Genomic DNA, 25,871 nt, shown 5'->3' with positions numbered 1-25,871 from the left:
ATCAGTGTTAAGAAATTCAAAACCTTACAGAGAAGGTTCTCAATGGATTAATGCAACCTATTGTTCACCACAGGCTCTTTTCTCATAACAGCAGCAGACCGAGCACACAAACATCTTCAGATGAGAGAGGCTGATCAGGAAGAAATCACTTCCATGAAACTGCACTTTAATGCACTGTGGTTTGCTTGCCGGCATCCCTTGATTTCGTTTCCAAACAATGAATCACATGAATAGGAAGCATCCTTAATAACTGTTGCAAGATGTCAGCTTTCCCTCAGAGTGAGAATTTGATATCTAAGAATAATAGGAAACATGCCCACTGAGGAATAAGTAAGGACTGTGAGTTCTACTTAGATGCTGACGTTACCAGATACACAATCTAGGCAAGTTACTAAACTACACAGAGCCTTGGTTCCTCTTATATAAGACAGAGAAATAACTGCCCTCACACATCATGCCCATAACGGACATGAAATTTAGTCTGTAAGTTTGAACCATACTACTTTTAATTATTATCACGATTTTTAACTCTCAATATCCGTGAAGATATATGCTGTTTATATCAGGGAGTGACTCAAAGCCATGAAATGTATGATCAGAAGTAACAGAATAAAAATAAAAAGCACTTTGTGGAATGGCAGCGTTAGGCAATGTGTTAAATTATGATAGCATCACCCATACAAGAAAGATGGGGTCAGAAGCATTTCTGGGTACTCTTTGTATTAAATCTTTGTCATCTTGGCTTTGCTATACCCATGCTTTATTGTGTGTTTTTAGATATTTTGTTGTAACGGAAAAACTCAGAACTTTGCTAAAATTCTGCCTTGAATATTAATTCTGTACAGATATTAGGATTGATTAAATAGATTCAGTTCTTCACCCAAACCTCAATAGAACTGAAATTTAATCTATTTTAGGAATCTAGAAAGGCTCTAAATTTAATTTCCATAGCCACCATTTATTATTGAAGACTGTAGGAATAGGGCTGAAGAAAAAACAAAACAAAACAGAAATAAAATGTCATCCCTCCAGTTTTGGAAGTTTTGGTCCAGGGGACAGACATGATGGAAACAGCTTTGAAGACAAACAAGGCAGGACTACAAATATTGGACAACATGAGCCACTGTTTGTGTGGCCCTGGGCAGGTAAAGAATATTTCTCTCTGCCTCCATTTACTAGGTAGAAAAATGGGATAATAGCATCTAACTCAGCAGATATTTATTATAGAAGCCATGGACTCAAGTGCTAACATAAAGAAAGCCTCGATCAGACTCTCAAACCTCAGAGGGAAAGTAAGGGGGGATGGGGGTAAGGGGAAGAGATCAACCAAAGGACTTGTGTGCATACATATGGGCCTAGCCAGTGGCCATGGACAACGGGGGGGGGGGGGGGGGCATATCTAGGGAGGGGTTTGGGATGGGAATGGGGGATAAGGACAATTATGTGAGACCATAATCAATAAAAAATATATATATATATAATTTTTAAAAAGCCTCATAAATGTCTTCCTCATTAAAATCAAATCAAAACGAACGCTAAAATCATCAACTTTTAGCTTTACCCATAAATAAATGGAAAACAATAACAATTTTCAAAAGCAAAAAACTTCTTAAATGTAAAATTGTATGTCTGCCTTCAGTTTCTGAGAAAACAACTTGTTGTCTTGGAAAATAATTTTTAAGTTAAATTTTCCTTTAGCTACCTCAGAGTCACTTTTTCTCCCAAGAGCCTCTTCTTTCTAATATTTTCCAGGTGTCAGTAAACCTACCATATTGCTTTGCTTGGGTCAAAGCAACAATTAATTACATACTTGCTACTATTGGTTTTTGAGTAAACTGAAACAATAAATTTGTTTAAAATGTTATATTCATGTTTACAATTACAAAAGACATCCAACATGAATGGAAACAAGTAACTGAAGTAGGCGGAACTTATCAGTATTGCCCTGTACTTAGGCAACATGACTCACCTATCAGAGCAGAATGAACCACACAATTACCTAAACCTTAAACGATGGCAAAAACCATACATTTTACTCATCATGATTGCCATCTGAATGTGCCTCAAATGATGAAGGAGATCTAAACATCATTGTTCCTATTATTGTTTCAAAGGTTAAGTCATAATGCTTCAGAGTCATTAAAAAATAAGTCTATAAACTAAATGAAGGTCCTATTATTACAAAATATAGCTATGAATGACTGATTCCATATGAGACCCCAAACAAAATCCTCTCTCTTAATCTTAAACTATCCTGTAGATCAATAAATTGCAATAATTCATTTAGTAAAGCTCACTGGTAAAAAAAAAACAACCTTTATTATGGCTTATATTATATGTTGAAGAATGTTATTTTGGAAAATAAATAAAATAGACCTTTCAGTTTAAGGAAATATCCTATAAAATAAGGGACCCAAGAAAGAAGAGAGCATTTTAACCTTTCAAGACACTGTAATATTAATGTGGTAAAATAGTATAATATTAATGTAGTTATCTATATTAACTCCATTGAAATGTGCTGTTATTTGATATGTGAGTAATAGGTTGAGCAACTATAATTGATCATATTAATAAAATAACATATTTAAGTCACTTTGAAGGAATTGAACATAATATGAATATTTTATTATAAATACTTGCTGCTGTAGAGTTCTGTCATAATACATTCAAATGAGACCTCTATTCAATCAGACCAAAATAGGTTTTTTTTTTTAATGTCTTTATCAAGAAGTTGAAAAACATTTTATAAACAAAGCTAAAGTAATACTTATTCCTGAAGATAAAAGGGAAGAAATAGGTACATAGACATTTAAAATAACCTGATAAGAAAATAACCCATCATAAAAAATTATGGGACATGGACCTATTTCTCCTCTTAGAATAATTTAAACAACTTGAGTCTGAAATTGTCTACAACTGCCGACACGCTTTCAATAAATTATAATCTGTAGTCCATTAGACTCAAAAATACTGAAAATATTTGTATCAGTTTCTTCATAAAATTCTCTTGAGCTTTTTATGTTACTGTTTCTAATGTATACAGTATAAGGTCTTTTTCATAAGAAACATTAGAGGGAACATAAGTGACTGAGTTATCCTTTCTGATAAATAATATAAGCAGATTCTTTATAAATATATAAAATGAGCCTTCTGAGGCTAATGATTCTTACTGGTGGAGAATAGATGAGGCAAATGTACAAAATCATGCAATAGAGAATTTTTAAAAAGGGTGGGAGGCTACTATCCCCTACTATTTATGCTGTACACTGAAGGATGAATAGTGGTAGAGTCCCCTTTAAGAAACAAAGCAGATGTTTAATTAGCCTTCCTAGCACTTACCAAGGTTTCCCCCAGTGCGCCCACCATTTCCTCCAAGCCCTACTGGCATGTGTAAACAACAGGGAACCATCCCCTCAGTGCTCCTTCTTCCACCCAGAACCCCCTGAGTGCAAAGGTCAGAGGCAGGGATACATTTGCTACCTTGATGTGCTCCTGAAGCTGGGCCTGGTGTTGCCGGGTCAAGTTCTCATGCTGCTTCTGAAATTCGGCAATCAGGAGCTGCTTCTGGATCTGCTGCTGTTGCTGGATGAGGAGTAGCTCCTGCTGCAGCTGCTTTTCCCGGACGACAGGGTCCACCACGGGCATCATCATCCTGAGGTCTGTCCGCAGGTCTAAAGGGGAGATGGGCTCCAGGCCCACAGGAACCTCTGACTTTACATCCACTGGAGAAGCGGGGAGAAAGGAAAGGATGATAAGAGATGTGTCTGTGTCCAAATCAGCGTTGAACATAGACAAAAAGGAAGACACTATACCCGTGCAACAAAATTTACACCAACAAATCTAGTCTTTTTATTTTTCCCCCAAAGATGATAACAGGTCTTTTGTATGTCAATTTTGATAATATGTACCATCTGCTAATTTCCCCCCAGTTATTGGTACTCTGCCTTGAATCGTCCACATTTCCCCTTTTCAAAGAGATGATTCCAATTATTTAAAGGCATCTATGTCGTTCATAAAACGTATTCTCCTGGATCACTTACAAAGGTCAAGTTAACTTAGGACCCAAAATGCAACTCTACTGAGGAAAGGAAGTCATGTTTTAATAGAGAACATCTAGCACAACCAAGCTTGAATGTTTGCAGACATGTTTGTTTGTAACTAGAGTCTGAAGATAAAATCTAAGTTAAAGCTTTTTACATAATGTTGGGCTATTGGATCCACTGAAGAAAAACACTAATCTGCATGCTGAATCATGTGGGACATGGTGAGCAGAGTCGTTAAATCAACCTTGGCAAGGAAGCCAAGGCCAGCCATGAAGGAATGAAAGCAGCCAAGCTTCTCTATGCTGGTTTTTATTTATTTTTTAAAATATATTTTTATTGGTTTCAGAGAGGAAGGGAGATGGGGAAAGATAATTATTGATCTGCTGCCTCTTGCACACCCCACTTGGGGATCAAGCTCACAACCTGGGCATGTGCCCTGACCAGGAATTGAACTGTGACCTCCTGGTTCACAGGTCGATGCTCCACCACTGACACACACTGACTGGTCTCTGTGCTGGTTTTTAAATGGTGATGATTTATATGGTAATCATCTTATTCCTAAAGTAAATAAGGCATAGTAATTTTTTAGGATGCTTAGAACAAATATTCAATCAAGTAATGAGATGAAGAAAGATTGAATAATCTGAAAATAACTATAGATATTTAGATTTATAAAAATTTATAAATAATGTGTATAAAATTCTTAGCATACTTCTATGAGATAACTCCCAGGAGTGGGATAAGCATAGGGGCTCAGACAGGGCAGATATGCAGATATGCCAGCTGCTCATGGCTGGCATCCATCCTAATTAGTCAGTGTATATGCCAAACTGGTTGTTAAATATTTTGAATATGACCTTTGGCCACAGGAATCAAGAAAAGTATGTAATTGAATAAAACAGATGTAGATGAAAATAATAGGGATTTTGGAGGGAGAATGTAGGCCAACTGAACTGCATGTCTTTGCTAAAGTGGTCAGCCACTACTGAGACCCAATTAATTACTTGTGGGGAAAAAAGCCAGTTAATACATATCCAGAGCAGAGAGAATTCAGTTAAAAATAACTTATCCCTAGCTGATTTGGCTCATTGGATAGAGCATTTGCCTGGGGACTGAAGGGTCCTAGGTTTGATTCCAATCAAGGACACATGCCCAGGTTGCGGGCTTGATCCCTAGTAGAGGGCATGCAAAAGGCAGCCGATTAATGATTCTCTCTCATCATTGATGTTTCTATCTCTTTCTCTCACTTTCCCTTTCTCTCTAAAATAAAATATACTTAAAATAAATAAATAAAAATAAAATATTTTAACATTATGGGAACAAGAAAAGAAAAACAAAAAAGCTTCTATAAGTAAACTGTAACATGCAGGCTGCTTATTTTCAACCTCTGATCTAAAAAATCTAAATTCGTATTCCCATCCTAACTGTGACCATAAGTTCTCTAGGCCTCAGTTTCCTCATATGTACAATGGAGATAATTACAGCCAAGAATAACACAGAGTTGTTAAAACGATTAAATTGGGTAATTCACTAAAAGACTTACAACATTACACATCTCCCAATAAATGCTTTTAGTTTCTTCATTTACATAAAAATGGTAATTTCCTGTATAGTAAAATAAACAATCAACACTGTGTAGTCACAAAACAAAAATATTAGGAGCAAGTATAAAAATAAAATTGTATATGATTTGTTACATATTAGAAAATAAAAACACCAAAACTTCTAGGGAATGAAAAAAGATACCATGGGAATCTAGATAAGCAACTCAAAAATGTCACCTTCCCTAGAAAAGCAAGGCAACTTTTAAGTCAAAATAAGGCATCACTTTCTAATTATTAAATATCAGACATATGGTTGGTGTATATGTGTGTGTTCTGTCCCATTGTAAGCATACAACAAACTAGACAACTATAAATTATAAAAGACACTGCCAATTGGTTTACAACTTCTGAAAAAAAAACACAATTTGTTAATGTATATTAAATATTTCTGCCATTTGATTCAGGTTTGCCAACTCTAGGAATCTATCTTAAGAAGATAATACTAACAGGAAGAAACAGTTCAATGCTGTTTATTGAAGTGCTATTGTTTTCATTAAAATCGCCAACTACAAGGAAATGTCCAAGGAAAATATGTCATATCCATTAAGTGTAGAAACATGCAGTCATTAAAAATGTTTATAGGAACATGAAAAATGTTGTTATAGCATTAAATAAAAAAAAATCCACAGTAATAAAAGTGAAGTATACCCTATGATATCTCTTTACACTAAATAAATAGAATTTTATTTAGTCAATATTATTGAGAACTATAAATTGCCAGACATTATTGCAGATGTTGGGGTTTACTAGTAAAACAAAAAAGACAAAAATCCCAACCCTCACAGAGCATATCACATCTACTGGGGCTTTAATTATATTACTCTCTGAATTCTAACAGCAAAGACTGGTGAAATGCAGTGTAGAAGATGGTTGTAGTAGGGGTGAAAATATGAATACTTTTTCTCCCCATTCTACTTTTCTATGTTCTTCCAAATGGCATCTAATGCTCTGACCACTACTGGAGGTAGTTTTCCACATTCCAGGTTGGGAACCACAAAGTTAATATTCCATGCGATTTAAGAGCTATTTTCAGAGTTGGGAAAGCCAAATAGAAATCCCATCTACAGAAGTTAAGCTGCAGATCTAAAGAAATATGCATGTCCTTGCTTATCTTTTGATTAGTGTGCTCACAGGCATGTGTGAGCACCTGTGAGTGGGGATGGGAGTGGGGACGGTGTCAGTCTCAGGTTGCAAACACTGGTTATCCCTGCCTCCCCCTCCCCCAATGTATTGATCAGAAGTTTATGTTGATGGCTACACTACTTTAATGAAAATGGTAAATGACTCATTAAGAGGCCATAGTTTGGTAGACAATGTCTTTTAAATCATGATCTATGTGAAATGAAAGCTATTAAAAACGAGCCAAGTTTGAAACTAAATGAAGATGATGGCCCATCAGATCTCTAAATGCGGAGTCCAATGTGGAACTTTCCTTTCAGGCACTGGAGTAACATGAGATCTGGAGCATTAATTTATAGAGTTGGCATAATTCCAACCAAAAGCAAAGGATGTTAATGATATATTTCATTTTTACATGAAAAAGGCCAAACTGCAGCCTCCAGTTTTTTCCATGAAAATGCCAATAAACAAAAATCAGAATTTAACCCTATCCAGTGAATGAAAAATTTCAAGAGACCCTGTGGTCTCTTCTTTCTGGTATTCTTACTACCTATGAATGATAAACATCGAACCCCTAAAAAAATCATCCCCCTCCCCTTCCCACAAAAAAAGATAAGGAAAAAAATGTACCAGAATTCTCTAAAAACAGCTATTGTAAACCTCAAAGGGTAATTTGACTTCTTAACCTGCTATCCCAACAGAAATGATTGTGCCTAACTGCTTGCCTTTGTTCAGAGACTAATCACTAAATTGTGAAAAATCACCCTCAACTTACAAAAACTACTCTTGATTATAAATAATTGCCCAAGACTGAGAGAAAGCGGCAGGCAAGATCCCAGTCTTTCATCCAATTTATTCAGCAGCAATCCACATTCCATTTGTCTAGACTAAATATAGCAGCGTTTATACAAGAAATCAATAGTGCTTGCAGAGAGGAGAGCTAAGGCATGAATATTTCATCAAACTCGGAGAGAAATGGCAATCAGCAAACTGATGGTGCTGTATAGGTCATCTTTGGCCTGCTGGATTAGTGCCTGCTACTTGGACAATAGCTCATCTCTGGCTAATCATAATCATATCATAGCCATTCTTTCTATTTTTAACATTAATTGCACTGTGGGTGACAAAGGCTCATCGTATCCCAAAAGGGATGATGGATTTTTCCTGTCTTCTATGACAGGCTAATAAGCCTCCCCAGGAGCAATAACAGTAACGCAATGCCAGGACTGAGTTTTCACAAGTTTCAGTCCCTTTCATACCCCAGAATGCGAAAGAAAGGCCACTGTCCGCAGCTGCCGCATTATCATAATTAGAAATAATCAACTTCCAAGGAAAAATTAACCACCAATTTTAACAGTGGGAACACGGAATCATCCCTGCTCACACATTGCTTGTCTAGGAACATGCCAATGCCTTACAAATTACTTAGAACAGGTGGCCAGTGATACATAAATTAGAAAGAAGCTGATGACAACAAATATTATTGTTAGCGTTACTTAGAAATGAATCGTGTTTTCTTAACAGATCGCAAGACCTTGTAACTTCATTTGAACTTACCCAGTTTGTCTGACAGTTCAAATACACACCAACGTGTTACATTATATGTAATTATCCTAATACCAAATCTCCATTCAGAGCATTTCCACATTGGATGTTAACTAGTTTTAAATACTGCTTTACAAAGTCCTGGTCATTCCTTCTTCAGTGTCCTTTCAATTGTTCTTTGCTAGTTCTTTGGTTCAGCACTTTGTTATTGATTTCATGCAATCCTTTTTAAAAGCTTTTAGTTTTGAATAACCATGGAGACAAAAGGCTTCCGTTTCAAAATAAAAATCTCAGACCATACAGATGTTTATAACAATTACATTTATTTAAGCAGCACACATACATGTGCAGCCATAATGAAATCTTGGTGACAAATGCTTTTCTTGTAAATGCCACAGCTGTTCAAGAGGCTAATTCAGAGGACTGAGGGTCATCTACCGTGTTTCCCCGAAAATAAGACATCCTCCAGAAATAAGACCTAGCGCATGGAAACATAAGACATCCCCTGAAAATAAGACAGCGCAACTTTGGGAGAAAACATTAATATAAGAAACTGTCTTATTTTCGGGGAAACTGGGTAGTAGCTTCAGAGTGTTTCTTACAATTTCACTTTCGATGCTGGTATTATATTTGTGGCACAGGTAAGTAGGAAGAATTTTCCTGTGTTTCAAAGCAGGGATCTTTTATTCGGCTGACTTATAATCAGGAACCCTTCCATTTTATTAATGTTTTTCATGAACAACTGTCAAACCACATAGATGGAAAAATTCTAAGAACGCACAATGTTGACCATTTATAATACAACTATCCCAACTGTTACTGAAGACTATTCATGTTGCTCCTCTGAAATGAGATCTCAAAGCAGCAGAGGGGGAAAATAATCCAGGTTTTCACACACACACACACACACACACACACACACACACACACACGTACACACAAACACACACACACACAAAATGCCATAGGCACAATCTCACCACCAATTTGTAGGTGTCAACTTAGTTAAAAATTGAAACTCAAAAAAATGCATAAAAACTGGAACCATGTTTCTCTACCTCAGTTATGCAGAGTTAGAGCAGCTACAGCGTGGGGCATGGCATCCCCAGCACTGCTCAGAGCCAGACTGTATGGAAATTAGGTTCCTGATACCAAGGAAATGGCTGTCCAAGGCCACGGGCATGAGGACAGAGGCACTACACATTCTGGATCTGGGGAGAAACAAATGTTGCTCTGATCATCCCTTCTGCTTCCTCTGAAACTGCTGGGGCCTGCTCACTGCCCACCAGAAAAGGCTGCCCACTGTGATGCTTTCTGCTTTAACTTTGTCCAATCAACTATGTAGTCATATGGGTAGTTCAGAATGTGGATGAGCCCTAGCCAGCGTGGCTCAGTGGATAAAGCATCTGCCTGTGGACTGAAGGATCGAATGTTCGATTCTGGTTAGGACAAATGACTGGGTTGTGGGCTCCATCTCCAATAGGGGGTGTGCAGGAGGCAGCCGACCAATGATTCTCTCTCATCATTGATGCTTCTCTCCCTCTTCCTTCCTTTCTGAAATCAATTAAAAATACATTAAAAAAAAGAATGTGGACGGACTGCCTCAGATACATGTAACCCGGGCTTCCTCAGAGTGTAGCCTACAATAACAATTAGGCTACGTGGCATATTCGGCAGGATATCATGTAAAACTTCAGCAAGTGTAGACATCTTTCATTAATCTTTTTCTACTTGTTTCTTTTTGCCAAGTTTTGCCAGGGAAGGCTAGTTCTACTAAAATTTGTCAGCATGTACCCTAATGATCTCTGAAACTCCACTCAGTATGAATGACCTGATGCTAGCTTGTCAGGCAGTGCAGAGAGGTTGTCATCTTCTGTATATAGTATTCCCTGCCCTGTCCTGTGTTTCTTTACTTTCCAGCCAAACCAGCACCAATAAAGAATAACCAAGTGACACCACCAATTATGAAGTCATCTGGATACTGTCTGTGTATGGAACTCTAGGGATGCCTCTCCACATGTGTCAAACACAAGGCCCGAGGGCCAAATCCAGCCCGCCAGGCCTTGCAATGTGGCCCGCACCGCGCTGTCATCACTGCACTCCGCTGTCAGTTTATGACATTGTCAGTTTATGACTGTTCAGTAAACCATTGGGCCCGCGATTTAGGCTGGATTTTAGATTTTGGCCCCTTCTCTGATTGAGTTCGACACCCCTACATACAATTGTGCTGATCACTGCTCAGTCAACAAAAGCACAGTCTTCACTGTGAGCCTCCTTGAGCAGAAACTGGAGAGGTCTAGGGAGCTGGGTGGAAGAAGATCCCTAAGAAGCACATTCTAGTCTGAGGGCTAACCATACTACTTTAAATGTGGGATGTCAATCCACCTCGAAGAATCTTAAAGTTTGCTCTGGCCCCGTCACAGGGGATGTGTAGCGTCCCTCACTCCGGTTTCATTATTACTTCCTCATCATTGGTTATGCTGATTGCTGGAGAGAGTTTTTCAGATAGAACCACGGGCTTTGGGAAATCAACAAGGTAAGTCTGTTTCTCCCTTCAACTCCATGAAGTTGATTTAAATTAATTGAAATCACCTTGATATTTCTTGAAATCCTGCTACCCCCTCTCCACCCCTTTCCTAACACTGATGTGGATCCAAAAAAAAAAAAAAAAATACAGTTTTGTAATTTTATCTATATACTTATTCTTCAGGTGGTGTTGGTTATATCATAAATCCAACTGAGGACAGGATGTGCCTGGTGCCGGTTTGTATCTTGTGCCTCTTGTCCTTTGCCTCATAACTTAACTATTATATCTTTTAAAGAATGGATCAAGACTGGTCAGCACTGTATGTATCTACAATATTTAAGTCATTGTTTTTTATAATATCATCAGATTGACCTATTTCTTAATTCACTCCTTTATTCAACAAATATTGATAAAGCCCCATTACATGCAAAAACAGTTTTCAGTCAACAAGGAAGGAACCGATTTAAAAAAAAAAACCTCAAACTCTGATGCAGAAGATCAACCCGTGACTCTGTGCAGAAAGCATGAAACATTCAGGGCAGTGAGGTTGGTGCTCCCGATCCCACATGGGCTGCTTCGATTTTCTTTCCGGGACCCTCCACAGTGATCTCCTCCATTCCCTGTACTGCATTTACTTCCTCTATTGTGACAATTCTGTGTCCTGACTAAGCAACTATTCCAAATTTGCGACCAATATGTATCACTACTCCTGGCACTCTCCATTCATGCTGCCCTTTCTCTGGAGCCTCTGGTTTCAATTACTGCAGACAGAGGAGAACATGGAGGCGATATTTGACTTCCCTCCCTCCCTTTTATTATCCTTACTCACTTGATAGAAATTATATCTTCTACTCTTGGTCTTATTCAAATATATATTCTTTTACTCCTACTCTTATTCAAATATTATTTTAACTCATCAAGATCTGTCTACCACCACTGCCTGTTTCGCAAAAGTAGTCAGTGCTCAGGCACTTTCCTGGCTAAAACCCATCAGTGGGACCTCCCTAGTTCACATGCTGGCCTGTCCCTACACTGGGCTTCCTGGTTATCTTTCTGGCCTCAACACCATCTACTGTCCCTTCACTTGAGTCACACTGATTTCTCAGCTTCTTAAACACACCATGCTCCCCCACACCTCAGAGATTCCTCATGCATTTTCTCTCATCCTAAAATACAACATCACCCCATTTTTTTTTCTAGACTGTTTCTTACTTATCCTTCACATCTTAGCTAAAAATGACTCGATGAGGAATGTCTTTCTGAATCCTATTGCATTTTCCTCTAATATTTTGCAATTATTTCCCCTAACATTTGTTTAACTGCCTCCCTTCACCATTATTTTAAGTTCCATGACTATAGTTTCCATACCTAGTACAGTATAAAAACAGTAATGCCAGAGTGTACACCTGGAATGAATGAAGGAATACATGAATAAATGACAGTCAATAGAATGCCTCAGTAGAATGCTTTCCCCCATGATAGATTATTAGAAAATTAGATGGTCTTGGCCAGATAGCATTGCCCTGATACACCAAGATTGCTGGTTCAGTCACTGGGCAGGGCACATACAAGAATCAATAATGAATGCATAAGTAAGTGGAACAACAAATAAATGTTTCTCTCTCTTTCCTTAAAATCAATAGTAAGTAAATAAGAAAGAAAATTACACCAGAACTCATATGCTGCAAGCTAGCAATTTTTTAAAAATTTACAATTTGAAAATGAGGGAATAAATTACTAAATGTAAATAAAAAAGAATACATCCTCATAAAGTTATTTAATCAAAATTCTTTAATATTTTATCTACAATAACTAGTAATTGTTTTGTTTTTTAAACACTGAAGCACTTTTTATTGAAAGTTCTTCACTGAAATGTGTAATATCATTTCAGTCTTGGAAGGCACATTTCTTTTATGAAATAAAGTAAACTAATATATTTAAATGTGCCTAACATACAAAATGGGAAATGGAAAAACAAGTAATACAGCCTCAGTTTGATGACAATGCTGCCAAAATTTCACTTTAGTAATACAACTATTCTTAGCTGACTTTCCACTATTAATATTTATGAGTGCATCACCATAAAATAAAAAGAATTTGTAAGTCCTCAAACAGGAAAAGTATAATTTTTATAACAAGAATTATTTAAATTGATTAGTCCAGAAATACAATTCTCCCTCAAAGTGATTCTGTTAAAGTTATACATGTCTTCAGTTTCTTTAAAGTGCACTAATACATGGCATAAGTGAAAAGAAAATAAATGGAAGAAGCAATGTGGGCTTTGATTTACTATTCTCTTATTTCCCAGGAGTCTGAACAGGAAACAAAAATAACCACAAATGACTAAAATATCAGTAGGCCTTGAAATATCAACATTTAAGTTAGAGCAAGCTAACTTTTTAATCAAAGCCTTACTATTTTGATTTACTTAATTCAAATTCCCTCTCTGCAAATATGCTTTTGAATTAAGCAGTCATAACAAACCATAACACAAACATGAACTGCCAACTCATTTGTAATACCCACTTAGGTCTCAAGTATTGCAGTGTTTGCTAGTTTCTTACTGTTTGAGAACCAGGTAAAAGCTTCATTGAGCTTCTCGCAGCATGGAAACAAAATCAAGCCAATTTATGTGACTTCAAGGTAATAGGAGCTAAAAACCTAATTCACATTATTTTGTAATTGGAGATGAAAATGTAATCTGATACAATGGTACCTGTCAATGAAGTTTTAGTAGATGTAAAACTTCTTAGTGTTTTAAAATAGTAAATATGGGTATTAATCTTAAAAAGTTATTTATTTAGCCATATATAACAACTTTTGACCTAGGATTTAGAGCAAAATTACACCTCTAAGAATGACAATGAAGGTGAGACAAACTGTCTTTTTACTATAATTTATAGTTCTCCTAGGTTACAGACAAATATTAGATTACTACTATTTGCAATTATGAAAACTGAATATTTAGGCAGGGGATTACTTTCTATCCTCAGAATTTTGTCCATCATCTGACACTTAACATAAACTTAATAAGTTTAATAAATATCAGTTGAATAAATGACCTCCTCAGCAGATACCCCTTCTAACAACACTCTCTAAACAAATCATATTTGTTTATTCTGCAAATGAACTTTTTTTCAAAGAATATGTTACCAGTTTTCTATCAGAAAACAGTGTTTGTGGAAGTGTATAAATGTGCTGTTTCAATTGAAAAAAAAAGAGAGAGAGAGAGAGCAATTATTGGCTCTTGGTTCCTGCCAGCAAGAACAAATTACCGTTAGCCACTAAGAAAGTATTCCAATACTCTCTGAAAGCTTTACTGCTTAATGTATTCAAGACAATGGCATATGTGGAAAGGTTGAGGGAAGTAGACAGAGAAAAGGGCCAGAATGCCATACACTGAGCTTCCCTGTCCTTCTCTTTTCATTCTTTTCCTTTGCTGCCCTCGACCCTGCAGTTCTGCAGAATGGGAATAGGACCTCAGACAATGCACTTTTTCTTCTTCTTTATTTTCCAGATTTCACTTGTCTCCTAAGTTGGGACGGCATCTTTACTACAAAACAAAAAGTCTTAAAGTCCCACTACAACCTCCTGATATAGGATTGCACTGGCTTTTTAAAAAGCAAAGCATTTCTTGAAACAGCTAGACACTTTCTTCAAGTCAAATCTTATGAACAGTCCCTACTTATGAAACCATCGCCAGTGAAACTGTGAAAGGGGAACTGTTGTCCCGCCCACTCACTTGCTCGCTGGCTCCTTTCCCTGGGAATCCAGACGCCATGGAATCCAGTTTGAAAATCATTGTTCTAGCTGCAATGGAGAGTTAGCTGCCAAATTCAAATGTGAGGCAAATTACATTACTATTGTTCCAAAGAACAATGCATTACTGTTTCGTTGGAATTATGGGACTTTGGAATTTTTGAATTGGAAAACATTAATAAAGTTTCCCTTCATACATACAATTGGGGGGAGAAGGCAAATGTTAAGAAATAAAAATTCATCTAATGTTGCACAATTTCAAACAGAGCCCGGCAAACGCATTGGCACCTATGTTTACATTACTGCCACATGGTGGCACCACTTTTGCTCAGAAGTAGAAATACCCACTTATCCTTTGTCAGCAAGAGCTCTGGATATGTGAGTTTTACAATAATGATGCAGCAGGCCTGGAATTATGGGAAGTTTTTGGAGCTTGAGCATTTAAATGAAATGTGACTTCCCTATGTCAATTCTAAATTTGGCTTTCTAAACCTGTATTTAAAAAAAAAAAAAAAAAAAAGACCAATACCATAATATCAGTTCATCCAGACAGTACTTTTCACTTAAATCATGGAGCCAACATCAATACTTCAGTTATTATGGGCTAACACTGTTCTGAAGCTTTATAATAAATAATCATTTATTTATACTTCCTGACAACACCAGGAGGTTGTACTCTCTGGTAACCTATGGGGTAGACACAATTAGGATCCTCATGCTCAGATGAGGACAATGGAGGCCACTGAGGAACTTGGTCAAGGTCCTTAAACCACTAAGTGGTCCAACAGAAATCAGAACACATGTCCTCTAGCCATAGAGTCCATGATCTTAGCTACTGCACTCTTATTCTTCTTGAGATCCATATAATAAGTTCATGTTAGGATATTCCTCGATATAACTGAAACTGAAGATTTTTGTTAAGATAATATCACACATTTTTTATTTTTGGAGGTAAAGAGAAGCATTACTTGTAACTGCCAATATGTTCCAGAGAGAGATGTGTAATAGAACATATTTCTGCATATTTTGAGACAGTTGTGTATTTTCAGGTGAATTCAAAGCGTCTTTCTTAGCATGTGTGTTTCAATGCTCTTTTTAAAAACAACTCTATTTAGGAATTGAACATTTGGTACTTTACCCTTTTCTATTAGCTCTAGTAGTATCTACACAATTCATTAGATTCATCTAACTCTCCAATCTGAATCTCTTAACACACAGGTAAAGACTGCCTAATAATAAAGTCATTGTCAGTGCTTGATTAACTAAATGCCACTAGAGTGAATCAGAGGTAGAGAGCCCCAATCACAATGAACTGTCAACAGTGTTAATGGGCTTTGAATGTATTGTTCATACATTTTTAGTTTACTTTTTAATTGAAGAAAGGAAATAGTAACAAGATGGAAGAAGCAGCTGTTTTCTGACAATATGAAAAAGGATTTGACAGGATAGACTTTGGTGTTCTGTTTTTTTTCTTATTTCAGAGCTTTCTATTTTTGGTTCATAATTCCCTGTTCATTATGAGAGATGATCACTAGCCATTAAGGCTCAGTTGATTAGGTAAGTGGGAGGGTTTACCTCAAAGAAGAAAATGAAGTTGTCAGAAAAAATCTAATTTTTAAATATATATAAATAAATAGGAATGGATGTGTCTATATCTGTGCATTAATTAAAGATAGTCATAATTTGGCATAAGAAAATGTAATATATTTTTCTCTTTGGCTACTCTTTAATTAGACTGTCATTAAAATGTCTATTTCTGGTAGAACTCATAGTATCTCTTTATAGAAACAGCCTGTATTCAGAGAACTGTCAGCATTACAGAATGCTTCTCAATATTTTAAGCATAGCTTTGAGATGATCACTCTATAATTTGAAGTGGAACCATTTGTGCAAACAAAAGTATGAGAAGTTATTTAAAGTATTAAAAGGGAACTGAACTCTGCAGAGCAGAGGTCAGCAAAGTATAGCTCACAGGCCAAATCTAGTCTCACTTTCTTTTTCCTACCTGCTACCTAAGAATGATGTATACATTCTTTAAAAAATATATATTTTAGAGAGAGGTAATGAGGGGGTAAGGGGAGAGAGAAAGGAAAGGGGAGGGAAGGGGAGAGAGAGAAAAAAAAAGAGAGAGAGAGATATCGATCATTTTGTCATTGTGCTTATTTATTCATTCATTGTTGATTCTTGTATGTGCCCTAACCTGGGATCAAACCTGCCACCTTAGTTTATCAAGATATCACTCTAACCAACAGAGCTACCTGACCAGGGCTTTGATTTACACATTACTAAAAGATTAAAAAATAAATAAAAGTTGCTGAACCAGTGTGGCTCAGAGATTGAGTGTCAACCTATGAACCAGGAGGTCTAGGTTCCATTCCTGGTCAGGGCACATGCTTGGGTTGCTGGCTCAATCCCCAGTGTGGGGCATGCAGGAGTCAGCCAATCAGTGATTCTCTTTCATCATTGGTATTTCTATCTCTCTCCCTCTCCTTTCGTCTCTGAAGTAAATTTAAACATATTTTTAAAATAACAATAAAAACATTCTATGATGTAAAAATTATATGAAATTCAAATGTCAGTGTTCATAAAGTTTTATTAGAACACAGTATTGTTCAAAGGTGCCTTTGCACTACAAAGTCAGAGCTGAGGTGTGTCAGAGGCAGGTAGTATAACCTGCAAAGTATAAAATATGCACTATCAGCCCCTGACAGAAAAAGTCTGCCAAACCTTACTGCAGGGAAAACTATGGCCAATTTTATTCTCATACTAGTGACCCAGTGCATGGATCTGTGCACATTGGAAGTAAATTAATTAGAAGGTGGCCTGTGAGGCGGGACTGGGAGAGGCAGGCCAGACAGGTCCTGGAAGCAACCTCCTGCAGTCCCTCCCTGGCTCGCCTCACCTGGGGTGGAGCTGTGGCTGGAGGGTGTCTGTGGAATGAATGGGGTCCCTCCAGCAGGTGGGGTTCCTCAGCCTGGCCTGCGAGGATCAGGCAGAAACCAGCTCTCTGACATCCCCCCCCCCCCCCCCCCCCCGCCCAAAGGGTCGCAGAGTGCGAGAGGCACTCTGCAAAGTTGCTGTTGTACAGGGTGTGGAACTCAAACACAAGTGTGCAGTAAACCAGATTCGAGGCCGACAGTACCTCAGCAACAACATAACCCACGGCCAAAGGTGGAATTGCATGGCCCCGCAAAGAATTGGGCTCCCTCCTCTCTGATTTCGGGGTGTGTCACCCGAAAACTGCTGCCACCAAATCACTGCAGCTCAGCAGCTCCGGTGTTGAGCATCTGCTCCCTGGTGGTCAGTGTGCAGAATAGCTACTGGTCGGACAGACAGCAAGCATATTAGCCTTTTAAATATATAGATATGCTACTTCCCTGTGATTATCAAATTTCCAAGCCACTTCTCTAATTTCTACCCCACTGGTTTCATGTAGAAGGTTAAAAAATAACATGGTTTATTGCAGCCAAAATAAAACATAATTATGAAACAAATTTATGCTGATAAGAAAAAGTCATATTAAGAAACTCTGTTTTTCATTGGATTGATATATTAATTTTAGACTGTTGCTAGTTCTTTGCATTGAGCAGTAAGCTGGAAGACAAAAATATAAGAAAGAACTATGACATTTTAAAATAAGCAATCTGTACTGAGTAGTAGATACCACTTTTTTGGCATGGATTTTTTTCATTTGATACAACAACAGTATCATCATTCCTATTTTACAGGTGAGGATAAGGAGTACTGGACAGGCTAATGATAATTTCCCAAGGGCAGAGACATTATTTTTAAGTGTTACTTTTTTAGTTTTCTTAATTTAAAATCATGATAAACATTAATATTGTTAAATCAAAGTCACTATATCATATTCCATACTAAAAGATTCTGGTGTGCTGTCCTTCTAATTTATCTCTTTTCCATGAGGCAGAGGTAACATACTCTGCATGAAGCTATATCTAGAATAAACATTTGCTCAATTAAAACTCTTCAAATAAAGAAAGTAAACAAGCTGCTCCCATCTGTATAGCAATTGTTTACAATTCCATATATATTAAATGTAAGTATAGTTACATATAAACAACATAAGTAATATATAAAAATGATATGTATACTCAACAGGCCCGTACATCTTATGGAAAGCAATATTTGAATGACCTTAAGAAAGGAATGTTTGGAAATTACAGGATATTGTATTTATGCAACATGGTAAAATTTTTGTTAATAATGTGTGGGTTGATTTGGTTCATATTGAATATTTAAAAACCTGAGGTTTTAAAGAAACATCACATGTACCTCAAAGCTACAATAATACTACTACAAGGTTGGCTATTATACCCTAGTGATAGATCTGTAGCCAAACCACTAAAGAAATTTGGTGCCTCAAACAAAATAGCCCTAGTATTTAGGCATTGTAAGAAAGAAAAGAAAAAAAAAACTAATGGGGAAAAAATAGTTACCCAAATGTTCTTCCAGATATTAATGTAATTTTAAATTAATGTAACCCAAGATCATAGGAAATACACGGCTAATCATAGAGCTTAGCAAAGGCATTCTGAATCCAACAGTATCAATTTTATTTTCCACAGAATTCATATTATAACTTAGATCAGACCAGCAGAAAACATTCAGCAGCTTGAGAACTCATTTGTTATATAAAATGTTAAGTTCTATTTAAAAAAAAAAAATGTTTTAAATTAATGCTTTGGAATTTATAAACCTCAGGAACAAAAGAAAGAAATATGTTAAAAGAAACAAGAAAGAAGAAAAAAACAGACGCAATTGTGCTTTACCCTTTGAGAAATGCACTTGTACAGGATGCATTCAGGTTTCCTCTCCCTGCCTGGGTCCTTGGGGGTGGGGGGAACGGACCCCCTGTGATTTCTTAAGTCAGCGAGGAAATTCTGCCTGCCCTGTTAGGCATGTCTCCGTTAGATTTATGTGGGCCGTTCTGTCGGGTTTATTCCTCTCAAGGTAAATTTGGCAGGATGCAGGATTTAGTCAAAGCCAAGGGCCAGAAATTTCTGGGCATGTCTGAAGAGCAGGTGGGGCTGGCATAGCAGATGTCCATTTGCATAAATGACTAAAGCGCCTCCTGAGAAAAACTCATCTTCAGCAAAGAGGAAGCCTGGTCTGACACCCCAGACCTGATAGCCACGCCTCAGGGCCTGAGGGAATACACAGAGCATCCCTCCTTTCCCCCCCGCTCATCCCCAGGTCCCAAGTTCAAACCTTGTTTCCACCTCCTACAAGGCTCTGAAGATGCTTGTACCAAACTCATTAGGAACATCTTATTGTCCAAACCAAGTCTCTGTCTTACTTGGTTCTCTCAATTATGGGACACAGTTGTTTTAGAGAATAGAAAAGTGAATAAATTAATCTATTACTCTATCTTCTTTCTGTCGGTGGCTAATGCCCAGTATCTTGCTATAGGATGGAAGCAGAGCATGGCAGATAGAAAACGGTGTCTGAGGTTGGATTCTTGATCACTCTGCCCCTGTGGGCTGAGTGCCTCATGTATAAAACAAACAGACTGAAGCAATGATTGCTGGGGTTCCTTCTGTACAAGGCTATTCTCTTTTTACCCCATAATTATAATATATTAGCTCCAATCAGAAAGTCTATCTCATGAGAGAGGCCATTACTTTGGCCTTCACTGACCTCGATGGGTAAATCAGTAACCATCAGAGCAGGTTCTGACCACAGAGAAAGCAAGAGGTCGTAGGAGGGAGAAAATGACAGAGAATGGAAACCAGGGACTTGTTTGGAAAAACTTTATCTAATTAAAAATTACCCTACAACAGGCTTTGCCTGAGATATAAAATTCAATTATAGTCAAAATTGTTTTATTCTGATTGTGTTGTTTGGAAACTTCTCAAACTTTCCATGACAAACAGCAAAGTAGCCCTTTCCATTTTCTACTTCAATAAAAATATACCTTTTTGTACAAGAGCTGTTTCTCAGTAGGGTGTAACAAACAAAAATATATATATATCTGTAATTCCGTACTTGGGAAAATACAAATAAACATTTGCCTCACAAAGTGCTACTGCAGAGCAATACAATACCCAACTTGAGAAAAATCAGAAATATTATTCTGATCCCATGAAATGTGATGGATATTCAAAGAAACCCACATTGCTTAATAAAGTAACAGAAAATTTCCAGAAATTAGAAACAAGAAAATCAACTACAGTTGAAAAGTAAAACTGGGGGGGAAATATTTTTTTACCTACAATTTAAATATCTTAGAATTCCCTTTATTGGTTAACATAACAAGAAAATGCTACTTACAATGGCTTACAAAGGAAAATTAAAGCCACACCAGCAATTTATTTTTATTAGATCGTTGTATTTATATATGAGCTGAACCTTTCTTTTGGTGGTGGTGGTGGTGGGGGGGGTGTTACTAAAAATACACCCACCCCCTTTGTTTTAACTACAGAAGTACCCTGTACTGTTCAAAGCATTTGGTCCCATTCAATAGCTAAAGAACCATCCCCCACCCCCCACTCTCTAGTTTGGCTTCAAGTCAATACTGTTTTTCTCATTCCAACTGTTTAGGACATATGCTGGCCCAACTAACAATGATAAACACAGCAAGCTGTCTCTGATATGGTGCTGATTAAGTCATCTTGTGAACAAGCAGAATTTGGATGTTAAGATGCTAAGAAGAAGAAGAAGAAAAAAAAACCACTACTTTTCAGAAATTCTCCCTTTGAAAAATATTTGGATTCTGAATTTTAAATTATATGATAAACAAACCATGGGGTACTTTACAAAATACATTCATTACATGTGGGCCTAGGCATTTGAGATACAAAGAAACTAAGACATGGTGCTTAGTTTTAAAAACAGGTTTTACAGTTCGAAAGGGGAAGCATAGGAAACACTGGAGCCCAAAGAGGAGCTTAAAAATAACTTTGTCCATAGAGAATGGCACTTGCTGTGTCTTGCAGGAAAAATAAAAAAGCATATAGAACTTAAATTGTGAATACTATGAATTGTATTTTAACATCCCATTAGTAAAATACTAATAAAAAGGTAGGATCTTAAACAAAAGAACTAGAAATAGAAATAAAGACCCAATGAACATCGTAAGCATTTGGTACAAAATAATTGGAAGGCATATAAATGTTGTAGTGCACCTAATTATTATTCAGAGTGAAAAATTATTTTTGAAAATTGGCATCTTAGACTCTGTTTTTGTACCTTAGAATTGAAGGCTTATTTTTCACTTAGCTTAGATTATTACATGCCAGCTTCCCCTCATTATGCACATAGAACGGATAAAACCAAATTGTAAAATAAAGCCAGAAATACAATTCTTCTATCAAAATACTTATATATTTGGAAGCTTGACAGGAATAGGCAAGTCAAAAAAAAAAAAAAAAACATCACCTCAAAGTTGAGAAAACTGGAATGTCTCATTTATTTATCAACAAATTGATACTATTCATCATTTGACAGAGAGAAAACAAGACAGACTAAGTTGTAATAACAGGCAATTTTTTTAAGGTTATACTCTTACAACTTAACTCAGTTTTCTTATTTATAAACTATGCAGCCCCTGTAAATAAAAAGATGAGGAAGAATAATTATCAAAAGATTTACAAATTAAGCAGGGTGAGAATTGGAAGGAAGAGATGGTGAGAAAACAGATTATGATAAAAGTTTTATTAATGATTTGAATACATAAAGAGCAATGTATTTAATAGCTGCCAATTTCTGAGAATTTTCTCTATGAAAATTATTGTGCTAAGCGCCTTAAAGACATTGAGAAATCACAGAAATAGAAAAAGGTAATTCTGTCTGTAGGGGTTATAAGAAAGACTTCTGAGTTAAAGATATTAAAGATTGGAGGATGGGGAAACAATTAAAGAGTTACACAGTAAAGACAACAACAATAACAAAAACACCAAGAAGATAATCATTGAATAGTTATGGCTAGCAAGCACAATAGAATAGAATGAGATAAATTTAAGGGACATCTTTAAGGTATAGTCAGTAAGATCTGAAAGTCAATTGCACGAAACAAGTAGGAATTATTTTAAAAATCATTTATATATTTAGATTATGGTAGTACTCTTACAGCAATGTTGAACTATTTTAATAATTTTAAAATCATGGGGCAAAAGAACATAGTTTCCTAAAGAGGCAAAATCTTTTCATAGAAAAAAATTGGAATATTTTAAATATCAATTAACTATTTTTCTTAGTTATCACAATAGTTTTCTGTGTGAGTCACAGTTAGAAAATTATTGATCAGTAAATACAATCAAACTAAGAAAAAAGGTCAATATCATATGATCTATATCAAAAAAGAATAACATTTGTAGTCACTGCAACCCTTGTATGCTGAAATTGTAAATCATTTTGGAAAGAAATTAAACTATATAAAAATAAGTGGAAGTGCATCCCATGTTCAGAGATAACCCCCAAACTGATCCACAGATTCAATACAATGCCTATCAAATGTCAGTTTTGTTCTGTTTGTTTTGCAGAAACTGACAAGCTGATCTTAAAATTTATATGGAAGTGAAAGGAACCAGAATAGCCCATATAATCTTGAAGAGAAAAAACAATATGGAGGATGTACACTTCCTATTCACAAATTTCCTACAAAACTATAATAAATAAGCAAGACAAAACAAAGTACTAGCATGGGGACAGAGTAGAAGCAAAGCTTCATATAATATTTATGGTCAATTTTTTTTGACGAAAAATTTAAGACAATTCAATGGGAGAAAGAATAGTCTTTTTAACAAATGATGCTAGGACAACCAGATATCTATATGCAAAAAAAAAAAAAAAAAATGAAGTTGGATCCTACCTTCTACCATATACAAACAAAAAATTAGTTTGAAATGTATCACAGACATAAATCATAAATGTAGAGTTAAAACTATAAAATTCTTAGAAGACAACATAAAAGCAAATCTTTATGACCCTGAATTAGACAATGTTTTTTTTAGGTAAAATCAAAAGCACAGTAACAAAGAAAAACAGATAAATTGGTGTACCTTAAAACAAAAATGTTTGTGCTGAAAATGCTAACATCTATCTACAGAATGAAGGAAAATATTTACAAACCAAATATCTGATAAGGGTTTAGTATCCAGAATATCTAAAATAAAAAGGAAAGAGTATAATCACCACAAAAATACAAACCACCCAATCAAAAAATGGGCAAAGGATTTGAAAAGATTTTGTCAAGGAAGACTTAGAAATGACCATTAAGCAGTTGAAAACATACTCAACATCATTAGCTTTCAGGACAATGTGAATCAAAATCTCAATGAGATATTACTTCACACCCACTAGAATGACTATAGTTAAAAAAAAAAATAACAAGTGTTGATAAGCACTTATGAACTCCAGTTCTTCAAATCCTAGGTATACATAAGAGTAATGAAAACCACATCCACAAAACCACAAAAATGTGTACATAAACGTTCACACCACGTTATGTATTATCTATTCAAGTGAATGAATAATCAATGAAAATAAGTATAAGAAAATATATGATTTGGGTCATCTTGATCCATCTTAAGTACCTAACCTTATATTTGCTGCCTCTAACAAGTAAATACAAAACAAGGAGACGTTAGCATGTGATATCTGAATGAAAAGTATATCATAGACTACATAAAAGTTATATTCCCAAAGCTGTTCCTAAGGAGTTGTTTCTATTTTGGCTGAAGTTCCAGAAAAAATAGGTGTCAACTACTCCCACATTCTATACCACCCAAGCAGGAGTAAGCTGAAAACCCATGTGGGGACCCTTGGCTCCTCAACAATCAAAGGTTTAAAAGAGCTGCAGGAAAACTGACCAAGGAGATGGAGAATTTCTTGAGGGAATATGTCAATGTATTTCCCACCCCTCACCCTCCTCCTTAGTGATCGAAGGCTTGTTTGTCCCACCACCTTAAGATTAATGAGAAGGACTTCACAGAATTTCCTGAAGTTTTGGAGACAGCATGAATTTGTTTCTGAATAAAGTCTGAGAATTCTAAAGGATGAGAGCCAAGGATGAGAGATAATGGAATCCACTTGGGAAGAGATGGTGTACTTAATGAGCAGATGTAAGGTGCAGGTTTATTGTGTAGCCCAGATTTGGGCCAGGGAAAATGGGAAATGACAAGACTGACCCAGGACTGCGTTAGAATCTGCCCACAAGGACAGAAATTTCTACTTTGAATAAAGTTTGTTTCTTACATTGAACTGAAACACTTAAAGATTAAAATGCCTTGAGGACTTCATGGGAACCCATCTCTAGAGTTGGGTCAGACTTCTTCTCAGAACTAGTCTGAATGGTCAGAGAGGAAAGAGATTTGAGTTGGTTTTCTATGACAACCTACAATCCCACATGTCTAATATAAAAGTTACACTAGTTAAGAGAAAAAAAGAATTTGCTTAAGGAAGAACTAAATCTATATATTTTCTTGGTACTATCAGAACCAAGTCAGGGCTCAAGCTCAGTTTCCATTGTATAGTATGGTGTAAGATTTAAGGGGTTGGTTCTAAAATTCTGCCTTGAAATGAACCCTGAGATATAGTTTTTAGATGCTATTGCTAGAACAAAGTTCTCAGAATGTCATTCTTATCACCTTTAACCCTTTGTATCTTTCCAGCTCCCCATTAATTATCAAGGCCTACGAAGAAATACCTATAATTGGAAATACACTACACTTATGAATAAATTGTATTAGTAGAAAATGAGTGTTTTTTTCCCCCCAGAGAATTCTGAGAATGAAATGTGTAAAATATAAAAAGAATAATAAACAATGATTGGGACAGAAAAGAGTATTAATTATATAAAGTTCTACATGGTAAATACTATCCTATATAATAAAAAGCTAATATGCAAATTGATCAAATGGTGGAACAACCGGTTGCCATGACACCCACTGACCACTAAGGTGCAGACACTCAATGCAGGAGCTGCCCCCTGGTGGTCAGCAGTGTGTGCACCACTTAGCCAGAAGCCAGGCTAATGGCTGGCTCCTGGACTGTGAGAGGGTAAGGGCTGGGCTGAGGGACATCCCCCCAACCCTGCCCCTGAGTGCATGACTTTATGCACTGTGCCTCTAGTATTCAATAATTTTGTTTTATTCTGAAAAGAAATGCTTTCTATATTTGGAGGCGAAAGTTAAACAAATATAAGAATATTCTTTAAATAGCTTTTACAATGTGTGTGCCTGTTTATTCCAGGTCTCACATACTGTTAGAGTTTTTGTAATGCTAGATCTTTCAAATTCAGCAGGTGGTAGGCAC

The 25,871-nt window shown here is 36.4% G+C and overlaps 1 protein-coding gene across 9 annotated transcripts in view; it reads right to left on the bottom strand.

Moving 5' to 3' along the window:
- HDAC9 (histone deacetylase 9) overlaps nucleotides 1–25,871 on the bottom strand; it is an 814,141-nt gene that overhangs the window by 360,673 nt on the left and 427,597 nt on the right. For all 9 annotated transcript variants that reach the window (XM_084896713.1, XM_084896717.1, XM_084896714.1 and 6 more), the window contains one exon: nucleotides 3,481–3,722. In XM_084896713.1, the coding sequence (XP_084752839.1) occupies nucleotides 3,481–3,722 (242 nt within the window). The remainder of the gene's footprint in view (nucleotides 1–3,480; nucleotides 3,723–25,871) is intronic.

The sequence above is a fragment of the Pipistrellus hanaki genome (genome assembly GCF_964339955.1).
Source record: "Pipistrellus hanaki genome assembly, chromosome: 10".
NCBI classification, from domain to species: Eukaryota; Metazoa; Chordata; class Mammalia; order Chiroptera; family Vespertilionidae; genus Pipistrellus; species Pipistrellus hanaki.
Note: the sequence above shows the minus strand (reverse complement) of the source record. Positions and strands in the feature narration are given on the sequence as shown.